This window comes from Buteo buteo, chromosome 19, assembly GCF_964188355.1.
Source record: "Buteo buteo chromosome 19, bButBut1.hap1.1, whole genome shotgun sequence".
NCBI lineage: Eukaryota > Metazoa > Chordata > Aves > Accipitriformes > Accipitridae > Buteo > Buteo buteo.
In genome coordinates this window covers 17,324,409-17,346,360 of record NC_134189.1, presented here as the reverse complement: position 1 = coordinate 17,346,360, position 21,952 = coordinate 17,324,409, and the positions used below count along the sequence as shown (strand labels likewise).

General features: G+C 40.6%; 1 protein-coding gene across 1 annotated transcript in view; it reads right to left on the bottom strand.

The window, feature by feature from the left end:
- The window catches only part of PDE3A (phosphodiesterase 3A), a 267,645-nt gene that overhangs the window by 86,227 nt on the left and 159,466 nt on the right, over nucleotides 1-21,952 (bottom strand). Inside the window, exon 2 of the mRNA XM_075051354.1 lies at nucleotides 12,452-12,502. Coding sequence (XP_074907455.1) covers nucleotides 12,452-12,502 — 51 coding nt within the window. The remainder of the gene's footprint in view (nucleotides 1-12,451; nucleotides 12,503-21,952) is intronic.

Genomic DNA, 21,952 nt, shown 5'->3' with positions numbered 1-21,952 from the left:
TGATGCCCTAAGCATTTTTGCTAATAGTTTGCAACTGGAAGACTAAAAAAAATGCACATGAACAAAATCTCTTAACCTATGTTTTTTAACCTGAAGACCATAAACCTCCTAAGTACTTCAAAGGAATTTATAAAGAAGCAATTGAAAAATATAAGCTGTAGCGAGTAAACTTACATTGTATAAAAAACAGGGATCTGAAAACAAACAAACAAAATTATGAAAAGTGACAGACCAGAAAGATACACTGTGTGGTGATGAGAGAAATGCAGGGAGATTAAGTGATATTTCAGAGAGAAGAAGATCCGCTTCCTCTGCTCCAAATGACAACAGTTCATAATCTCATCCTCTCAATTCAATTGCCATAATCAATCTATATCTGCACCACAGGAGTGGATACGCACTCTCCAGTCTAAGGCAATGCTTGGGGGTAAAAAAAGACAGCATATCAGCTTCTTCCACTATCTCTGCTTTTCAAAATACTAAGCCAAATGTCACCATGCCTAACTGCTTATTCTCTTAACATGCTGCTTCAAGGAATCATTTCACCAGGATACGATTTCAGACTACCATTTGCATTTTAATGCTGATTCCTTTTCCAAACCACACTGAACTGCAGCATGGCTACGATCCTACAAATTGCAACCTTCCTGAACTGGAACTTGCTCACTAAATAAAGTAAAATACAATTTACATTGAGTATCATCAGCAAGCTTCTGTTCTATTTCACACACCTCGACTGCCTGCCTAGCAGCAAGACTTGCACTAAAAACCTGGGAGAATTAATGGTAAAGAAAGGTTTTCAAGAAGAAAGGCAGCATTTCCAGAAATCTGTGTTGAGCTCCTGCTTAGCTATGAAGAACACTGACATGACAGAGTGACTGAGTCTTAAGAAAAGAGCTGTCATTATCAAGCTTCCAATCTACTCCTGTCCCACTGCCAATCATTTTGGGATAGAGAAATTGACAGAGAAGGTGATTCGCAGAGTGGCCGACACCATTTGAAAGGTCTTTCTCCATCATACAAGTGATGGATATGGGAGGTTGCAGGAGGTTTGCCTGCATCATCTGTGTCACAACTGCCAGTATGACATAGCCTGTCTTTTGTCCTGCCAGCTTCTAGCCTCTAACAGCTCTACATCAACACTAATTGCGATTTATCACACTTCAGGCTCTTGTGAATCACTATGGACATTTTATTGTCATTTGCCAGCATGGAAGGATGTACAGCATTGAGATTCCTCGCCCCAGCTCTTGCCTGGCCAAAGCCATGCAAGAAGACAAGTATATTTCTAGTGATGATCCTTCTGAAATTAACTGATCTCTGTTGTACTTTGGAAATACTTGCTCCCTGGCCCAAATGCGCATCCTAACAATCCTGACTACCTGCAGAACCTCTCCAGTCATCTCCTGAACAGTGGTGGTGGTACATCAGCAAGCAAGAGTGGTCTCTCTTGCGTGTCAAGCTCATTACCACTCTGCTCCCCTCCCACACATTCATTAGAGCAGCAGGGTAGAAAGCCTGGGAGACAAACAGAAATGGTCCCACAGTTGCAGCTAGTGCCTGTAGTTCAACTCCTCACTTCTAAGAGAAGAGAGGCCAAATCTGAGGGAAATTATTTCTTTAAGGTAGCTTTCTGCATTACATCATTCATTTGCTGCATTAGAAAGCAAAGAAGTATTTTATAGATCATTTCTTAATCCCAATCTCAGCTTTCTGCACCTTTCCTGATGTGCAAAAGCAACTCTCCTCCCCCAGCCCCAGCTCCATATTCCAGCCAACCTGCAACCCTCCCATGAGGCCCCTTTCTCATAACATCCCAAACTCCACAATCTCTGCTCTTCCACTAAGGCCTTGAAAACTTGTCTGCTGAATGAAAGGATAATGTAAGGTTTTATTAACAATAATTGTGGAAAACCACAAAAACCTACTTAATAGGAAACTTTTTTTTAAAAAAAAACACCTGTTTTCAGGTATAATAAGAGGGACTGGTTAGATACAAGGATCACTGTTGTGACATGTCCCAGCAGGAACTCTGAAGAGGCATGTATTCCCCATGGGCCTTGCTAATGTGAAGGTGGGGGGAGAGAGAAGCTATGACTGAAAAGGCTGTAACACCTGGGCGCGTGGATTTGAATGAGCTGGAGATACAAGGGGAGCTGGGGGCTCCCGTTGACCTCCTGTGGTCACTCGCACTGCTGCTCCTGCAGCCCGTCTGACTGACTGCTGCTACACGCTTCTTCTAAGTAAATGCAATGATACAAGGCAGTGCATCACCTCCACCTTGGCTTGCATTGCCTCTCCACGGTTGTGTGTGTTTATTATTCTGCTGCCACTGAAACCTCCTCAAGAGACCATGTGTTGTGGTGGTGCCACGGTGAGCGTGGCTCCCACCACACGCCGTAGTCTGCTTGGGAGACAGGTTGCGCAAAACAAATAACCAGGCACAACCCAGCAGGCATGGGCACTTGAAAGGAAAAGGAACTTCTTTGCTCCAGCTGACCTTGGCTTTATTGCACGTTTTCCTAATCCTTAGGCAATCTGTGAGCCAGGGAGACCTACAGAGTCCCACACCAACTGCTCCAAGGCCTTCTTGCCCATAATCATTGCTTCATCCCCTTCCCTATGAAGAACGTCATGACCTTTGCGCAGAAAGGAGGCACATACCAAGAATCTTGCTGCACTGAAGGTTTTCATCCAGGTCCCTGATACTGTGCTGCTTGTAAGCCAGCCTCTGCTGTGGCTCTCTCCTATACAAACATCCATACTGATGCATTCATGCCTGATGTCGAGATGCTGTCTCGCAGAGGCTTCTGCTTCCGCAGCATGAAGTTCCCAGCGAAGCTGGCTCTGGCCGAAGACAATCGGCAGTGCCATACTGCAGTCAGGCTGCTGGATGCAGGGGCAGCTGGACAGCAACAAAGAAAAGTCTGAATTTAATGGACATCTCGGAGAGAAATGAAGCACAGGAGCTCCAGCCTTCTCATAAAGATATCAGATATGATGTATCCATCCTCATGGATGTGTAGGGGTTACGAGTGAGGACTGTTCAGAGCAGAAAAGCAAGATGCAACTAGCAAAAGGCTCTGTGGCTGATTGAGCCATTCATTAAAAAAAAAAATAAAAGGGGGAAAAAAAAATGAAAACACAGTTTCTAATCCCAACGAAGTTAACCTCTTCCATTTCTTTACAGCAGCTTTAATCCATCAGAATTACTTCATACATGAACACACTGAAAATATGGTGGCTGCATGATGTAACGTTAGATGAAGCTCTCTCTCGGAAAATCCCTTGATTTATCATTTCACAGAGTTATGACTCAAGTCACGTTAGGATCAGTCACTGTTTAGCACCCTGCATAAGTTGTAGGTTATGGGAGTTTCTCTTATCTACCTCATCAGTGGTAAGGAACAGGATATTGCACCGTCCATGCAAACTGCCTTAGGCATGGCTGTGCTGTAAATTACTGGCAGGTAAGAGAGGCATCACTTTATGGGATTTACACAAATCCATCAAAATCTAAACAGGTGACTTAATGGTACAGAAAGCATTACCACTATTTACACTGCTATAAGCATGCATTTCTAGCTAAAGAAATATTACTGATGAATTTGTTTACCTGCACAGTACATTCCTTTGAATGATCTATGGCTATATAAATCTGTGTATCAATTATTGGGTTATTTGGCTTTTATATTGTTGTATAAATCTAGTTCCTGTTTTTAAATTCATAGTCATCAATGAAACAATTAGAAGTTTCCATCATGGGCTAACATGTGAAAATTTTTCCTGTCTTAGGACTGGTATCAAATACAACTTATGCTCAAAGACTATGGCTCATGGAATCTACAGGGAATTTCAGGCAGAGGGAAATACTCAACATCCTTACAGCAAATATTTAACACCTCATCACCTTTGGCTCATTTGATTACCACAGCACATTAAATGCATATCTATTCAGTGAAATCATTCTCAGTTGCAGCTATCAGGGATAAAAAATTAGGATCAGTCCAAGAAACAAGATCCTCAGGCACATACACCAAATAAAACCAACAGAGAATTTCCCCCCAAACCTGCACTGAAACTTCAGGAAAGACTTTCAGGCAATCCAAACTGCTGGATGGACAAGAAAGAAAAGCATTCATAAATTCTTTCCTTAGATCTATAAAGGTAGTTCCTTCCGAAATTATTGAGACATATAAAGACATTCAAGATTCAAGCATTAAGAGATACTACAGTTTGTTGAATAGAAGCTAATTCATCACCATTTTGCTTAAATTTACCTATGCAAAACGCCCACAGGATAAAGCTCTCCCACATATAAAAATGTATAGCTAGGTAAGATGTTTCTCATCAGCTGAAACCAAAAAGATCTAATTCAGGGTTCACACTCAAAACCACTTTCCTCTCTCTTTCACATACACAAAAAACCAACAACCAACCAAAAAATTCCCTTGTCATATCAGAAACCATGGCGAATTCCGTGATATAGTGTCTGTGAGTGTAAAATATGCTCAAAAGATCAAAAATAAAATTATATAATGCTCCTGCCTAAGACCACCAGCCCTCAACAATGTTGTCTGCAGCCATTGTAACTACTCTTGTTTTTTCTCTACCCCTACTTCTCATCCTGCTCACCCTTGCCTAAATAGTTCTGGGTTTCATTCAATTTGATGTAAAGTAGGTAAGATGAGGAATAAAAATGACTTTTAAAAAATAGTGTGTTCAAATAGAGTATCAGACTTCACTGTAGACTTACAGCTCCCATGTCCTCAAAAGTCAGATCTGCTGTATTATTTTAAACTAGAAACAAAATCAAGCCAAAAATCCCAGTTTCAGAATTCCATTTTATTTCTTTCCTTTAGTCTTTAATTTAAAAAAAAAAAGTGGTAATACAGTAAACCAGTTTGGAGAGGTTTTGTCATTTGTAAACATAAATATTTTCCATCTCCTCTGAATAGAGAAATAGTCTATGACGTTACTACTTACATATCAAAATAGAATATCATTTCCTCCAGGTTAGCCTAGAACATACTAGGCTAGTGCATCCCTTTAAGGACCAAATAATTAATCTGCACCAAAAGGCAGAGCTATTATTTTTATATGATAACTACGTGAACAGGATCAGCTTAAAATGCTCAAACAGGTTGCCTCTTTGTGGTTGTCCTCTTGCACAGTAACTGCATTTTCCTATGAGGCACTGTTGAGCAAGGGGGAGAACAAGCAGAGCAGAGTAGCCCCACTCCACCTGTGCCACCCACAGTAAGGGGCAGTACAAACAGCCACAGAAATACCTGTGTTTGAAGCTGAACACCATCTTCCCTCCTTTAGTTTACCTTCAAACAACCCTTACAGATTCACACTACGCTCAAGTCAACTCCATCTACGTGCATCACTTACTGAGTCTCATTTCTCCCAAAGTGGTAGATGGGTCAGGGGAAATTCCTTTTCTCTTTTAAAACCCTCCAGAGGCATCAAGGGGATGATGATGGAATGGACATACAACTCAGTGCAGTCAAGCACACCTCACATCTCGGTAAGGAATACTTACTTTTCCCAGATACATCATACTGTAACACAGTATGATGCAATGACACACCAGGGTTAGACTGATTACAAGAAAAAGGAAACACTGGAAAAATGAGGCTGAAATACAGCTTTCCTTTGAAATGACATTAGTGTCTCTACATCTTAACAGAAACAGGATGACAAACGACTTACTTTATACAGAGCATTTATTTACCCCTCTTTTACCAGAAGATTTAAGATGACTGATTGAACTGGATCAATTCAATTTCAATACAATGAAACTATATTAATCAACAATGCCTTATTATTTTTATTGTGATTTTTTTATTGTGAATTACCAGAGAACCTGATTCCTTTGAAATTTAGCGTTTCAGCTAAATAACAGCAAACCAAAGTAGAAGAATTATCTAGGTATCTGTTCAGGAAAAAAAAATTCTGAAAGACAGCTCTTTAAATGTGGCATTCAAAGGTGTAGCAAATTGATATGGTGGGAGATTTAAATTAAAAGAAGTCAAAAGAGAAGGCACTATGTTAAAAAAAGACAACATTTAAAAAAAATAGAAAAACTACCAGAGAATTTGGTGGATCATTATTCACTTGAAGACTTTAAATTAATAATGGATATATTTCAAAGGCATATTTTTATTTAAGCAGAAAACATAGGCCTGATGTGACACGATGTGACAACATGGTATTTTTTGACAAGTAATATGTCTGAGATCTCTAGATGTTCACAGTGGTCCAATTTGGCTTTAAAATCTACAACTCTATAAAATATGGCATGTAATCTGCCCTTCGCTTCCCCCTCTCAATTAAAAGTATACAGGAGGATCCCTTTCAAAAACCGGGAAATATTTCTGTAGTCCATCTTTCTTTCTGTTGTAGAATTTTCTCCCAAGTTGTCTCCTTCCCACTGATAAAGGCATCCCTTCATAGTCAACTGCTTCATAAACAGAAAACTGAGTTGGAACGTGTAATAAGCTACTACCTCAACTTTGCTTTCAATATTATTTCTGGAATTCTTTCTTTTAGTGTCTTTACATCCCAAGTAAGATATTGAAAAAAATTTCACAGAATCCTGGAGTGCCTGGAGCAAGAAGTAGGAAATGTACTAACTGTACTCCCATTCATCACATTTTAGTCCTACTTATGGTGACAATGCTTGCTCCAAACAGCATCCCACAATTTTTACATCTGGTCTACATTGTTTACATCTGCTTTACTCTTGTCCTTGTTAACATAATTGAAATGATGCATCAACCAAAATGATGCTGAAAAAGCTGAGGTTCTGCCAATGCATTATATCTACTTGTAATCAGTGATTTCATATATATATATATACACATACATACATACATACAAGATATGAAATGCAACAAATACATGCACCGAGGAATGCATCAGCAGTAGACTACACTTTTCCTTAGCCACTCAGTTTAAAATACTCCTAAAACCTTTAGAAAAGTCTCATTTTTGAGACAGGGCGATTCTGTCGGTTAAATAAGTCTGCATTAGTGGGCTGTCATGGCACCTCCACATTCACAAGCACATGCTCTTGCAAAATATGCTTTACCAACATTTTGCACTATTCATCGTGGAAATGACAAGTAACAATCAGCTGGTTCTCACTGTATGCAGAGGACCCCAACCACCACCGTTAAATCACCATAAATCTCTGTACAGTGGCATTGCGAGGGAAGACAGAGACACAACAGATTCACCAGAGCACAGTACCTGGTCAGTAGCGGGTATCGACTCCCATCTACGCTTCAGCAAGTATAGAGATTTCCGGCTCATGATTTTCAATCTGCTCTAGAGGTTTTTCCACACTTGAGAAAAAGGCTTCTCCCAAATCACTGTCAAGAACCTTATTTCTGACTCTTGTGCTTCATTGCTGTAGACGGCAGAGCTCCCTGATGTACACAAGTTTTTGCGAGCTGCAAGGTTGAGACCAGTCACACCCAAGCTTCTCCCATTTCTCTAAAGCATCTGTCTCTTCAGAGTGCCACGACAAAGGGAATCGGGCAAGACAGTGAAAAGCCTAGCTTTCACTGACGAATTACCTCGCAAAAGCCTGAAGTAGGTAGACAACACCAGACGCACTCAATCTGAAAATAGCTGTTGCTTAGGAACTGGAAGGGTAAGATGCAGCACCTCAAATGTATAATTGAGAGCTTTTATATTTAAAGAGAATTAAAAACACTGGACCTCTGTGCTTCTCTCCCGATTATGATCCTTTTATAATGTTGGAGGAATGATTGCTTGATTCCACTGACTCCTGGGGCAACGCCTACATCTTCAGCAAACTAAACAAGTCTTGATGACAGAGCAACAAATAACTCCCACATATGCAAGGTCCCTCGTAAAAATGCATGCACAAAGTGTGCCATGGGTCCCACCTGAAATATCTTCGAAGTATCAAGTATTATGTTTTAGTAGAACAATTAAAATACAGTTTGCACATTTTTCCTGCAGAAGCATAATATGCCAAGGATGAAATCTGCTAGTCACATTTGCTCGTAGCATGTACTGATATTAGAAATGGGTATGAATATTTTCCCCTCACGTGAGTGAAATGATGCGGTTTTACAGACTGCAAGTATATATTTGAGAGAGAGATTTCTTTAGGTGGGTTAAACACTCCTAAACATTTAGGAATTTCTTTAACTTTGAATTCAAATTTTGAAGTTTTGTGCCTAAATCCTAACCTGTATTAATTTTAACAATTAAGCATGGAACACAATGAAACTCACTTTGCACTTTCTGCATGATTTCAAATCCAGAGAGTAAGTTCTCTGCATGAAGCATTACAGCAGGAAGTGTTATCTTCAGAGATCAAAAAAAGAAGGGGAAAAAAAAAAAGTGGTAGGTAGCCAGGAACCCATTGCTCTTTGTAAGGCATCCTATAATTCACTGTAATTACAGCAGCCTTAACAGTATAATTATTCTAAATGAAAAGGAATCCCACAACATACACACATACATATATATGTGTGTAATCTATAAAAAAGTGAGTGAGGTGTTGGTGTAGAAGTCAGGAGCAAATTAAATATTGTAAAGACAGCATTTTACTTGTCCTATTTACAGCATTTTACTTGTCCTGTTGAATTGCAGATGCTTATCAGGAGACAAACTCCTGCAAACAGAAATTCCCATAAGCCTCGGCGTATTTCATTTGACATCCATCACAACCGCTATCTACATCACTTTGCATTTAACTCCACATGCAGAAAAGAAACATATTTTCCAAGTGGGTCATTAAGAAGTATGACACACGCTGTAGTAGTTTCCTCTCACGTTTCAACACATACCATGGAAAAAACCTACTAATTCTTAAAAAAAATATCTTAATAGGATTAGAGTTTTGTTTAATGAGTCTTGGCAGAATAATTTTATGAGTTTATATGTGGATTTTAGTTTTATATTATGGTAAACCAGTGGTTCCACTTCCTTTTCTCACAAGTGACATAGCTAACATTCACACACGCGGGTGGCTTCCTAAGATCTATCTTCCCACTTTCTTCACTTTACTCCCTAAGAATTAAAAGATCATGGAAGACTAATAAATTGGCTCCCAATAACATAAGCCTAAACCCCTTCCTTCCCTCTCGCTGCTTGCCCGAGCAGCGCAGGCTACCACTGGCCATGAGAGACCTCTCCTCACAAGTCCCATTTCTCTGCTGGAAGAAAGCCCCGCAGACCTGGGAAACACCATAAGCAACACTGTGGCAGATCCTGCAGGCAACCGCCAGTCCATCTTTAAACACCTGATGCGTTAGATTTGGAGGAGAAGTATACCTAGCAGATTACTCATCTTAATTTTTTGGCCAGATCTTGTTTAACAAAGGGTACATTTACTAAGGACACAAATTGGCAACAATGCAGCTGAATCACAAAAGGATAAAACAGGTCTTTCATATTACATGCAAAAACTGGAACCTCCTAAATTTCTCCTAACCTTTCAATGAACTAGTTAAATCAGGTTTAACACTATTCCTACCACAGACAACTGTCTGAGGCTACAGTGGAATAACTGAGGCTTATTTTCTTCCCCCTAATGAAACTTTTCTTCCTTGCTTCTTGTGACTGGGCACTAGGGTACCACACAGTAATCAGAGAGCCTGGGTCATTTTCTGTTCCCACCCTATTCAAGATCCTTTAACATTTCTGTGCTACATACTGATTGTTAGTTTTACAAGGTTCTTCCAAGATTTATAACAATTAGCTTTCTAGAAGCTTTGCAGAATACGTATGCACAGCACAAATGAAATAAAAGAGTGCTTACAGGATGAAATCAATTAAAACTATACACTTTTTAGATGGATTGAAAAGGAAACACCTCACTGCTCTGTCAAGGAAACCCTACAAAAGCAGATTTTATCCTGTTTTGAAGGAACACACTCTTGGGGGTGAAGTATTTCTGCTTATTTTGTTAAAAAAGTAAAATTAAAAGATATTTTGCCTAAGAAAAAATAATCAGCAGGAGTCTTTTACATGAAAATCTGATACAGAGTTTTCTAGAATAATGTTTTTAATAATTCAACAATATCCTTCAGAAAAGGTTCAAATGACTGCAGGCTGACCTGCAGAGAATTCCACTGAACTTCTCCTCACCCCCCTTTTTTTTAAATATGAAATTGTGGTGGAGTATCTAAAACATCACATGAGGAAGCAACAAAATGTTCTCAGAAAGATAGAGAAGATTTTTAGATTTATACAGAGAATTATCTTCTCACAATTATCTGCTCCTCAGCCTCTGTTGAAACCCAGAGAACTTCATCTATATGATTAGTAACCAGTTATCTCATTTTGCCCAAGTACAACCTTCCCTAACAGTACCCAACAAATGGTTTTACTTGCACTCGATATAGACGGGCATTTGCAGCAACTGAGTTAATGCCCATGAGACCTCGTCCTTTGAAATTAGGCCATGCCATTCGATCCCTCCTTATTCTCAGGAAGGGGTGAAAGAGAGAAACCAGGCAATATATTAATTTCTCTGGAACCCTCCTTGGAAGAAACTGTAGCCTCAAGAGAACAAATAATTAAAAAATTCTTTGGCAAATATTTCATCCTGCGAGTTCACTTTTTCAGAAAACTCAATAGGGATCTATTAAACAGCCCAAGTCCAATTTCCTGCAGCAAGACACATTGATCAACTTGATCCATCTTACCTTTTAATTTAAAATCTATTTGGAACAGATGGATGCCACTTACCTTCCACCTAAATCCCTTTCTCCTGCATTTCTTATTGGCTAGCTGTAAACCTTAAAAAACGTCTAGAAGACAACAAAAAATCCTGCAAGCATGAAGGCACATCGCCAACAGGATGTATCAGGCATGAGGACTCAGACAGGACTTAGGCCTCCATCCCTGATGCAACACCAGCGCAGACTTCATATGCACCCCAGTCAGGAGTCTATGTATTTTGCTGCCATAGGCAAAGCACTAGGACTGTAGGGCATGGTTCAGAACAAAAGACTACCCATATTTTCATATGCATAAAAAAATTAGATGAAGATTTGCAATAATGCTGGAAAAGTTCAAGAAGTCTAAGTCACATTAAGAGTCCTTCAAGTGACTGCCTTCCTCTCAACAGTAGTTTAGAGGAGTCCAATTTACGTTCTACTCATTGGACCAGAACACAACGTGATCAACTAGCACATCAGATGAGGCAGGAGAGATTATATACTGAACAGGTCTCGCTTTACTGGATAGGATTTCCCCGATTTCTGAAATTCCACACTTTCCACTGAAAACTAGCTTGCTTTCTGTTTTTTTTTTAATCTTTTGAAATGACAGGCTGTCACTTGGAAAAAATCTGATCTGCAACCCATCTTAAACTTTTTAATGCAATCCTGATTTTTCTGTAAATTTCAAGGTGGTTTTGACATGAAATACAAGACAGAAGCTTAGAAAACCAGAAAAAATGTAGAATTCTGCAACAATAAGGGTAAAGGAGCAAAACTTAGTAAATGAATGTTGCATTAAAAATAGTAAATCTTGTCTATGAAAATAAGTAGCAGCTTCCTGATTAACATATGATATTTACTCATTAAAAAGGCAGGTACTCTAGTGATTTTTGCAAGGGGCATTATGAAGGTTAGGCTAGGAACTACCCTATGGAGATTAAGGTTGCAAAGATGTAGCTCCACAGCAGCAGAGCCTGTTTATTATAGATTCAGACATAGTGTTCATATTCATATAAGAATCCTTCAGCTGAAGGAAAAGCAATTCCAAAATACCAGAGCCACAATAAAGTATTTATATAATTTCAACACCAGATGGGAAAGACTGCTTTACCCAAGCAGGAATATTCCTGAACATCAATATCGGTAGCAATGTCTCCACTGAAGCAACTGTAGTTCTACAGATAATTTAAAAATGTATCGGCATGATGCCATTAACACTACTAGCGTAACTTCCTTTCACTGATGTGTGAAGAGCAAACCAGTAGCTACACATGGCTTTCCTGCACCTCCCCACACAGTTCTAACACCACTAATCCCCTTATTATTGAACAAGGTGTGAGGACTATCCAAGTTTTACAGGTTTGTCAGGTTAAAAAAAAAAAACAACCAACAAACCAGCACAAAACATACACACATTATTTGAAATTGCATTCCTTTGATATCCTGATGGAGACAGCTGAGTAAGAAATGCTTTTTCAATACATCTAATCCATCTTTCTGCTACTGAAAGAAACTTTGTTGCATGACTCAGCTCTGTCTGGATCAACTGTTTGGATTACAGCTCAAAAATTATATTAATGAAAGCTGTCACAGTTTTATGCTTTTTTTCCATTGATTCAATCCTGCAAATATTAACAAAATGAACAACTTTGCCAATCTCAGATGGAAAACTTGCTTGAATACCTCAGACTTAGAAAAAGCCAAAACCAAACACAAAACACTAAGCAACTGACCTGTGAGCCTCTGGGTCCTCGTTTGTGATCCCATTCAGAATGTCCCATGAGCTGAAAAACAAAGAAAAGCACAGGTAAGTGAGAAATTGTACCCATTAGCTTTAACTGAAACATTCATGCTTTTATATCCATTACATATTTTCTTTGAAAAAACAGGTTTGCTTTTACTATTTATTTCACACAGCTTTTAGCTTCGTAATGAGGGTGAGGAGGCTTGGGAGTTGTTACTATAACTTTGTACCTTTACACTCAGAGCCAAAACACATCTAGCATCACAACACTGCTCATGCCAATAAAATTCCAGCTGCCATAGAGTCAGCTTTAGCCAAATGTTTAATACCAATCTGGCAAAAGGAGAGCTGATATATCAACAAGGAGATTACCAAAATTTTATTAAATAGCAATGCAAGTTTTATACCAGGCATGAAAGTTAGCGACAGCTTTAAGTCTGTCTCACTACTGTATTATTCTCAATGTAATAAAAAAGTAGAGGTACTCCTCTAAAGGAAAACATTGCAGAGGAAAGCAGAGAGAGTTTAGAGATGATGGGTTCTTGTAGAAATTCCGATTTGTGATGGTATACAACTCCTCAAGTTAAAGAGAAGACAAGCATTAATTATAGCCCAAATTCAGTTCTCAAATCCTCTGTGCAACCCTACAGGAGACTGTGCTGTGAGACAAGCAGTCAGACATTGGATGGTACAGACGGACACCAGAAAAAATAATTTGTCTTCTCCCATCATTTTTACCACTGTACTTCATAACTGTATGCTAACACAGGCACTCGCTCTCTTTCTTATAGCAACATAAAATTTGCACGCAGCAGCTCTTTCCAGGTATGTCACGGTGGGGTACAAAAAAAGAGGAGAGAGAATACCCAGTAGGCATTACTACTGCTTTATGTATATGAAGATTAGGGGCAAACGTGAACTGCTGACAATAAAGCTATCTTCACACCTGCCTAAAAATACCTGGAAAACACCAGGGAGTGCCCAGGTACAGCTCTGGTGGAGCCTGGGCTGTGCAGCACACGAGGCAGCTGCCGCTTCTAATCCTGCCTCTGAGCGCTCGGCTGGCCTGTGTTCCAGCCTGTGAGCTGGTTTTTTTGTTTGTTTGTTTTTGTTTTTTTTTTTACAGCTACTCAGGGATCTCTTCTGGGTAATGCTTTTTCTTACTCAGCTGAGCATAGTTTAATGCAAATATAAAAATATGTGAATGAAAGATAGGAGGGTTAATGTCACATGTAATGACTTAGTCATGAACATTTTCTTGCTTTTTCCCAACATTGTTTCCCAAAGGAAATGCCTTCTCCCAGGTCAGAGGTAGGCAATGAGATTTACAACCTATGCTTATTGCAGAACATGCTTTCAAAACACTCATCCCAGGACAAGAAATTAAAACTACTTTGAAAAACGAGGAAAGAAACATACATCTCACATGAAATCTTTATCTTCTCCATCAACTGTTCCTACCTATCCTTTCCTTCTCCAGGGACCCTTTCATTTCTTTAAGTTATTACTTACTATTACCTTCTCCCATAACTGGAGACAAACTGCACATGCAGATAGGTATCAAAGATCAGAAATGTCACACCATTTTTTTTACCTGATACAGCCTCACGACCGACCCCCTCATTTCACTGTAATTATTTCCTTTTTCCATGTACTGTCGGTGGAAACACTGGCTGTGCCAGGTTTCCCTGTTTGTTTCTCCATACTGTTATGTTTGCTCATTACTGGATGAAACTGAGCTTTGATGTTTATGAAGGCTGGCCTCTCAGTAAATAACCGGCATGCAAAAGCTACTAAGAGATGCATCTACCAAAGGTTATGTGCTTCACAGAGCCTCTGCCAAACCCCTCATACCTGTGCTTCCTCCCTGGCTCCTGCCACTCTGGACCAAGAAAACCTCTTCAGTTTTAACTCCTCAGCCCCTATGCCTTGTGAGGAAGCGGTGCCTGCTTTCTTAATTTACTTGGCTAAAGAAAAATTAATTTAGCATGAGTCTGACCACCTGCGATTCCCGGCATGATAAGGGATATCTTTACCTACAACTTCCTACCAGTGAAATTAACACAAAAAATAAGCCTGTTATTTCACAGTTAAGAAAAAATAATTAATGTTACAGGCCTGGCTATGGTTATTGTGGTCCTCCAGGGTCTATAGACATTTGGCAGCACATACCACACCCTCAAAACCAAGTGCAGCAGGAGATCCCACTGCCAGGTTTTTCATGCTTCTACCCTCACTGAATCCATAGTTTACTGAAAAGCAAAGGGTTGCTTTACTATTTCTACCAAAAATAAGCAATGCAGTTAAGAGTCAAGCTTGGAGTTATCGTTCCCATTAGAGGAGTACATCGAATGTAGGTATGCTCCCAGTCCAGCCAGTCCCAGAAAACCAGACTGACATGTGGCAGGGGTGGTTACTTGCGTTCACCACCAATCCTCAAGCCCAAATCAAGTCCTCTTAAACATTCATTCTTCTTCAGGCACAGTTTGCGCACCCTGTTCCCTGTTCTCCAGTAACTGCCTGGTGCTCCACAACTACACACAGAGTTTTTCAGCCCCCAGAGTGTTCTCCTGTGCCTCCCCAGCCCCACAGCCAGCCCCCGCTCTGCTCTGCTGCTCCTCTTCCTCCACAGCTCGCCGGTGCCTTTTAGCTCAGGTCCCCCATCTCTAGCTCTGCTCCTCTACCAGGTGTGGGCAATCCTGGGGTGCTCCACAGACTGGATGTTGCAGCAGCAGCAGCTAACATTACAGTGAAAAATGAATCTGAAGGCCATAACAACTTGTCCTTGGTCTATTTCTCAGCATCTATCAAAATCACTTATGGAAGAGAGGCCAAAGTCACCAATGAAGCAACCAGTCATAAACACATTGGAATCAACGGCGTGACCCCTTGCTTATTCTGGCACCATTTTATTAGCGAACTGCTAACTCCTCATAGCAAATTACACAACCCACATTTAATTTAATTTTTCTACAAATGTGCCTTTGTGGAATCAGCTGTGTTTGTATTTTTGCTGATAGATCCATCGCCCCTAGTGTAAAAGAATTTCAACACCATTGCTCTCTCTTTGTATGTCACGTACTATGCCGGGATGCTCTACTTAACCCTGTGGTTATCACCTGGTAAAATCGTGAGCACCAGGAAGCAAAAGAAATGTTCTAGGATGGTAAGAGACCTTGTCAATTCTAGGCAGTTTTCAAGCATAGTACTAAAGTTCATGACCCTATGAAGCCAAACTTTTTCCTCCCATTTTTAACCTACCAAATCTTACTTGGCTTTAAAATTTATTTTTTCCTCACAATCTAGAAAAAAGTTTTCATCTCGTGCTATAATGTCTTGGCATATCTGCAATGGTCCATAGTAACAAAGGAGTGAAAGAAGAAAAAAAAAATATAAAGTATATCACACTTACAAAGGGGCCTCAAGTTTTAAGACAGAAGACAGAAAACAAAACAAATAAACAGGTAGAGCAGTTGTAACAAAAACTCTGCCAGGCCAACATCCTACAGAGGGATGATTGCCTCGGTATGACGCCCTGTCATGGTTTAATCCCAGCCAGCAACTAAGCACCACACAGCTGCTCACTCACCCCCCTGCAGCAGGATGAGGGAGAGAACTGGTAGAGAAAAAGTGAGAAACATGTGGGTTGAGATAAAGACAGTTTAATAAGTAAAGCACAAGCTGCGCATGCAAGCAAAGCAAAGCAAGGAATTCATTCACTACTTCCCATCAGCAGGCAGGTGTTCAGTCATCTCCTCCAGGAAAGGAGGGCTGCATCACAGAGCGATGGGTACTTGGGAAGACAAACACCATCAGTCTGAACATCCCCCCTTCTTTTTGATTCCCCCAGCTTTCTATGCTGAGCATGACGTCCTATGGTCTGGAATATCCCTCGGGTCAGTTGGGGTCAGCTGTCCCGGCTGTGTCCCCTTCAACTCCTTGTGCCCCCCCAGCCTCCTCGCTGGTGGGGTGGGGTGAAAAGCAGAAAAGGCCTTGACTTTGTGTAAGCACTGCTCAGCAGTAATGAAAACATCGCTAAATTATCAACACTGTTTTCAGCACAAATCCAAAACATAGCCCTGCACTAGCTACTGTGAAGAATATTAACTCTATCCCAGCCAAAACCAGCACACACCTTTAGCTCAACAAGCTACACTGTGCTAGATTACTTCTGAACCCGGGAAAGATTTTCTTTGAATGGACAAACAGTAAGTGCTGCAGAACAATATGTAGAAAAGGAGGAAAGCAAGCACGCCTGACCTATTGGGATACTTGGAAATCACAATTTCCACAAGCTTTTCAGAGATCAAAAGATGAAGAAAACAGTATTAAAAAAAAAACCACAAAACCAAACCATAACTGCTCAGAAACATAGAGAGTGTGCATAAATCCACTTGAGCCTGAGTCAAACTTCTGAAATAAGAAAAAAAATTAAAAAATTTATTGCTTAATTGGTGCATGGATGAAAACAGAGATACAGGCACAAAAATGCATTTGGAAGTAGAGGGATTTATGTTTATCACTAACAGAAGGGTTTATTCCAGACCCCACCCCACCACCTCCCTCTAAAAATTACCATGAATTGATTTAATCCAGACTGATGGTGAACAGCCTCACACCATCCAATTACTTTTCTTTATCATTCTTACTGACCAGGCTCCTAAGGCTGAGTGTACCAGCAGCAGCAAAGGAAGAATAAAGCCAAACTCAAATTCCCACACCTCTTATATCTGTGCAGTCTCTCTCCGAAGAAAAGTATCTACTTCACTTTTCATTTAAAACTGTCCTGGAAACCCAGCTCTAACAGTTTTAACACTTAACGATGAAGGCAGCTTTCAGCAACAAGAACAACTCTTGCATGTTCAAGAATGCACAAAAACACGGGCTTTGCTAAAGCCAACTGGCTCGCTCTACCCTACTAACTGACTAACAGGTCTCCAGAGAAAACAGCCTCCCCCAGCCCAGCTGAGTGTGAGGACTGTGCATGGAAGAGGAGGCAGGAATGCAGAAGACCCTAATACCAAAATCACAGCCACAGAGAGAAAAAGAGAAGTGAAACGGGGCTAGCTCACTCTGAACATGTAGGGTGGTAGCCTGTGCTTTAAACTCAGGCCTTTGCTATAAACACTATGAAGTCTCTAGGCCTCATGGTTGTAAAACCAAATTTTGAATGTAAACCAGATGTTCAGTAATACAATGATACCTGCCAAGGAGTAAGGAATAGTATAAGAGACTGTCTGCATTAGATATCTGAGATACCCATGCCAGAGTGGAACAAAGACATTTAAAAATTAGCATCTTCAGCTCTCACCTCTCTAAATGCAGTTGTTCTCCTATTTGATGATTTAATTAAAGCCCTAGCATATGATTACCTAATAATCTCAACTTTCATTAAAATTCATAAACCATAATTCTAAGCCTCCTTAGTGTTAGACAACTGCAGGAAAATGTGACACACACATACTGTTAAAAGATCTAAATAAATAAAAAGATGGAAAGTAAAGAATGACAATTCAAACCTTTTCAGCTGTTTCTAGTCTTGTTTTTCCCTTAAATCATCTTTTCTGGCCTAGGTTTCTGATTTTGGCACCCTTGAACCAGCAATATTGCTAACTATGCCATGGCTGGAAAAAAAAACCAAAAAACCAACCCAAACCCCACAACTCAAAAACCAACTCACAGAAATAGAAAAGGCATAATCTTATAAGGACCTCCACAACTGGGCACAAGTGGGAAAAAACCCTAACATTTAGAATATGAGCAGTCCCACGTATATTCTTAGGAAGGCGAGGGAGTCCTCAGTAGCAGAATGCAACAGCTTTTTGAAACCACAGGGGGGTTTTATTTAAGCAAATATAACACTCAACACAGTTTCATTAAAGGGAATGAGCAGATCTTTTCATGGTAAGTACTTAAGAGGACCAATGAAGCAGTTATACTTAGTGTTTAATAGAAGACTTCAAATCAATTCAGAGCCTATTCTAATTCTATTCAGATTAGTCTGCTGCCCTGGGATTTTATTTAGGTATATATTTATACATACACAACACTTTAACAGTTACAAAAATAATTAGATGGTGATGACGAAGTTGAGCTAAATCAGCCACAACTCACCAAAGCTAGTAAATGGGATTCAAACAGACGGAAGCAGGATCACATAGTCCAAATGCATGTGTCAGGACCTTTCCCCAACTCACTGGCTTCTTCCCTTGGACTTTAAAGATTTCAGACCATGGCTGAACACTGCTTTTCCATTACATTGAGCATAAGAGAGCCGTGCTCTCCTCTAGTGAATAAATGCAATGTGAGCACAAAGCAAAGCACAGGAATGCTACAGAAATTGCTCCTCTGCCCCATCTGTGATGGGGAGCCAAACACTTAGCATCCAATATTCTCTGTTGAACCGGCTGCAGTACACGAGTAGTATACCCTGAGCTTCCCCAAACAGCTGAGAACCTGTAAAAATGCCTTTTTGCCACTCCTGCAAGGATTTAGAGCATTTAGTAGCAGCAGAAATTAATTACCACTGAGATTCTGAGAAGTTCTGGCTGGGTGGGACCCAGCAGTTTTAAGAGTTGCTTATATTTGGGAATCAGTGTCCAGTAGAGCTAGATAGGAGCACCCAATCTGGCTGGCACCTGGTTTCAACCTTTGCCAAAATAGCAGAGCCTGTATTTAAACATGAGCATAACATCTTCCCTCTTTGGAAGAGATTTTGTTGAATGTGCATGTTGAGGATGTGGAACAGTGTCTCACTGTTGAGTTCTTTGACACTGCCTTCTTACAGCTTGTGCTGAATGGGGCACAGTATGATATATATTCTCTGACTGAATGGGTATTAGCTATGCTTCAGTCAGGATCATATTTCCACTGGTAAAAAGAAACTGTTTGTTACCAGCATGTAGGCACAAAATGTTCCCGATAAATTTCTTTTTCAGTAACAAAAAAACACAAATTATTTCCTTGATTACATATTAGAAGAAACATTTATTTTTACAAATATGCGACAGTCAGATCATACAGAAACTAACAGGGGTTTTTTGCACTTTCTACTTTTCAGTAGGATTTTTTCTATTTGATAGACTGTTCCCTATGCTTTCATGGTAATCAAGATAAACGAGGTGATTTACTGACTTGACTGACTTAGGGAGTGCAGTTTTGGTGTGGACACCGTCAGCAGGAGAAGCTAAGCAGGCTGTAGCTGCTGAGATTCAGCACTGCCAGGTCCTGATAACGTGAACAGGAGAGCAACTGCATGTCTGCACTGACCACCTTCTCCATCAAACAGCACAGCTGCAGCTTGCCCTGCAGACATCCAAAGCATCAGAGATGTCTTCCTTGCTGTGTGGTGAGCATGATCATACACAGGCACGTGTAGGCTGACACACAGATAGCAAAGTACTCCAAGATTTGGAAAAACAATCCCTTTTCCACAACCACTCGCCAACTCCCAGATCAGCTTAAAGCACGAGATGTCAGAGCTGCGCTGTTCAGCCAGATACGCTTGCTGCACGCTCGCCCCATCGTGGCCTCTGGCTGTGTATTAGTGGGGAGGAAACTCTCTACCCAAATGCTCCCAACGTGTTGGAGCCCTGCAAATCATCAAGGTTAGGCCCCATTCTCAGACTGGTTAAAAACCAAAACATCCCCCCCTATCCCCCCATCAATTAACTAAATGAATAAACAGGGTGGGAGGGTGGGGTGGTGGTGGTGTAAGAGCCTTTCAGCTGCTTCCTAATCAAGTTAAGTTGTTTCAAAGGTTTGTGGGGTGCTGGACAACAGCTGGAAGCAGAGGTAAGATTTTTAAACGAAGGCCCAGGCAGAAATGCTCTGAAACTTGGCATTGCTTTGAACTGGAGGCAGGGGCAGTGAGGTAGGATGATGGATCTGGAGAGGAGCTGCAGCGAACGGCCTCCCTGCAGGATGAGCCCCGTGTGGGGATGGAGCTAAGCCCTCTGAAGCTGGCACCCTGGTGAAGGTGGAAGCCCTGGAGGGAGCTGCCTCCTTGACCCCTACAGCCCTCTCACAGCCTGGCTGGCAGGTCAACCAACAAACCACCGCACCGCCAGAGGCTACACAAAACAGGGGAAAAACATCTATGTCTGGCAGATACTCTGTTGAGACAGCGAACAAGATACTGAGCCGCTGTGGCAGAAAGGAACGGAGAAAATAGGGCACTTGGTGAGGTAAGGCTGAAGGGAGGTGAACGGGCACTGCGGCACAGGAGGACAACTCAAAAGGCACCAGCAGGCACGGTGAGGGAACCATCCTGAGCACTTAACCAGGGACTCAGCTCCAAAGGAATAAAAGGGATGAGATCATATCTGGCGCTGGCTGAGACGGCAAGAGAGAGACTACATTTTTGTGTACTTTTCTCATGGCAGCATATGACCTTTTAGAATATTTCCAGACAATAAACTGCATCTGACTTCTTCAGGGATCCTGGATGCCTTGCAAGGGAGCAGGAGGCACGAAGACGCGTGACATGGCAAACCGGCAGCTGCGGGTTTGTGGACTACTGTCGTGCTCTTTGCTCCACACCACTTCTTGAAATGAGCAGGTTTAACTTTAGACAGTGGGAAGGTATGTGAAATAAAAAAAAAAAATGTACATGGGAAAAAGAAAAGGCAGGGGAATATCCACCTCCACACCCTGTATCTGGATTTATATAAATTTTTGTCACAACTATTTAAACAGATGACAGTAGTAAAACAAATCCTTACAGGTTTCTATTATTTTCAGTCCTACCATCAAATTTCTCAGGCCCCTATTAATCTTTCACACATCAAACAGGATTTTAAACAATGGGTTTTGGAGGCAGAGCTGTAGTAAAATACAGAAAAGGACTGATTTTTTTTGTTTTGTTTTTAAAGAAAAGCAACTCTTATTCTTCAGTGATTCCCAAGGATGGGTGCCACAAAAAGAGCTACTTGCAGATGTGGAGCAGATTTCTTTTAGCAAAGGCGTCCTAAGTTAATAGTCTTATCTTAATCTGGGTATTTAAAAGATTTCCAGAATAAATGAATAAAACAATTAAACTGATCATAAAAAGATTTCTTATCCCCTTAAACTGATCTGGTGGATTAGTAAAAGGCACGTTGAGCTGGTGGACTAGTACGCAACAAGCAAAAGTGTTCACCAAATCTTCCATGTACTCACTTTCCCATTCTGAGCATAATCATGAAAACCAAAGTCCTAGAAAAAAATATCCATACTGGTGAGATAAAGAATGTGGGCACAGATACTTTGATATCCTCCCAGTTTAGCCATGGCCATAATTTACAGACAGTAACTTACAGAAGAATATTCCTTGGTATGGGGGTGCCAGGGCAACACAGCAATATCAAGACTGCTGAATATAACAACAAGCTGACAAAAGAAGAAAAAGAGATTGTTAAAACAAAGAAGATCACTATTTAAAGCTTACTTGCTATTCAAAGTAGACACATTAAGTTCCTGGATTTCAAAGCTACACAGTCAAGTCCATTCT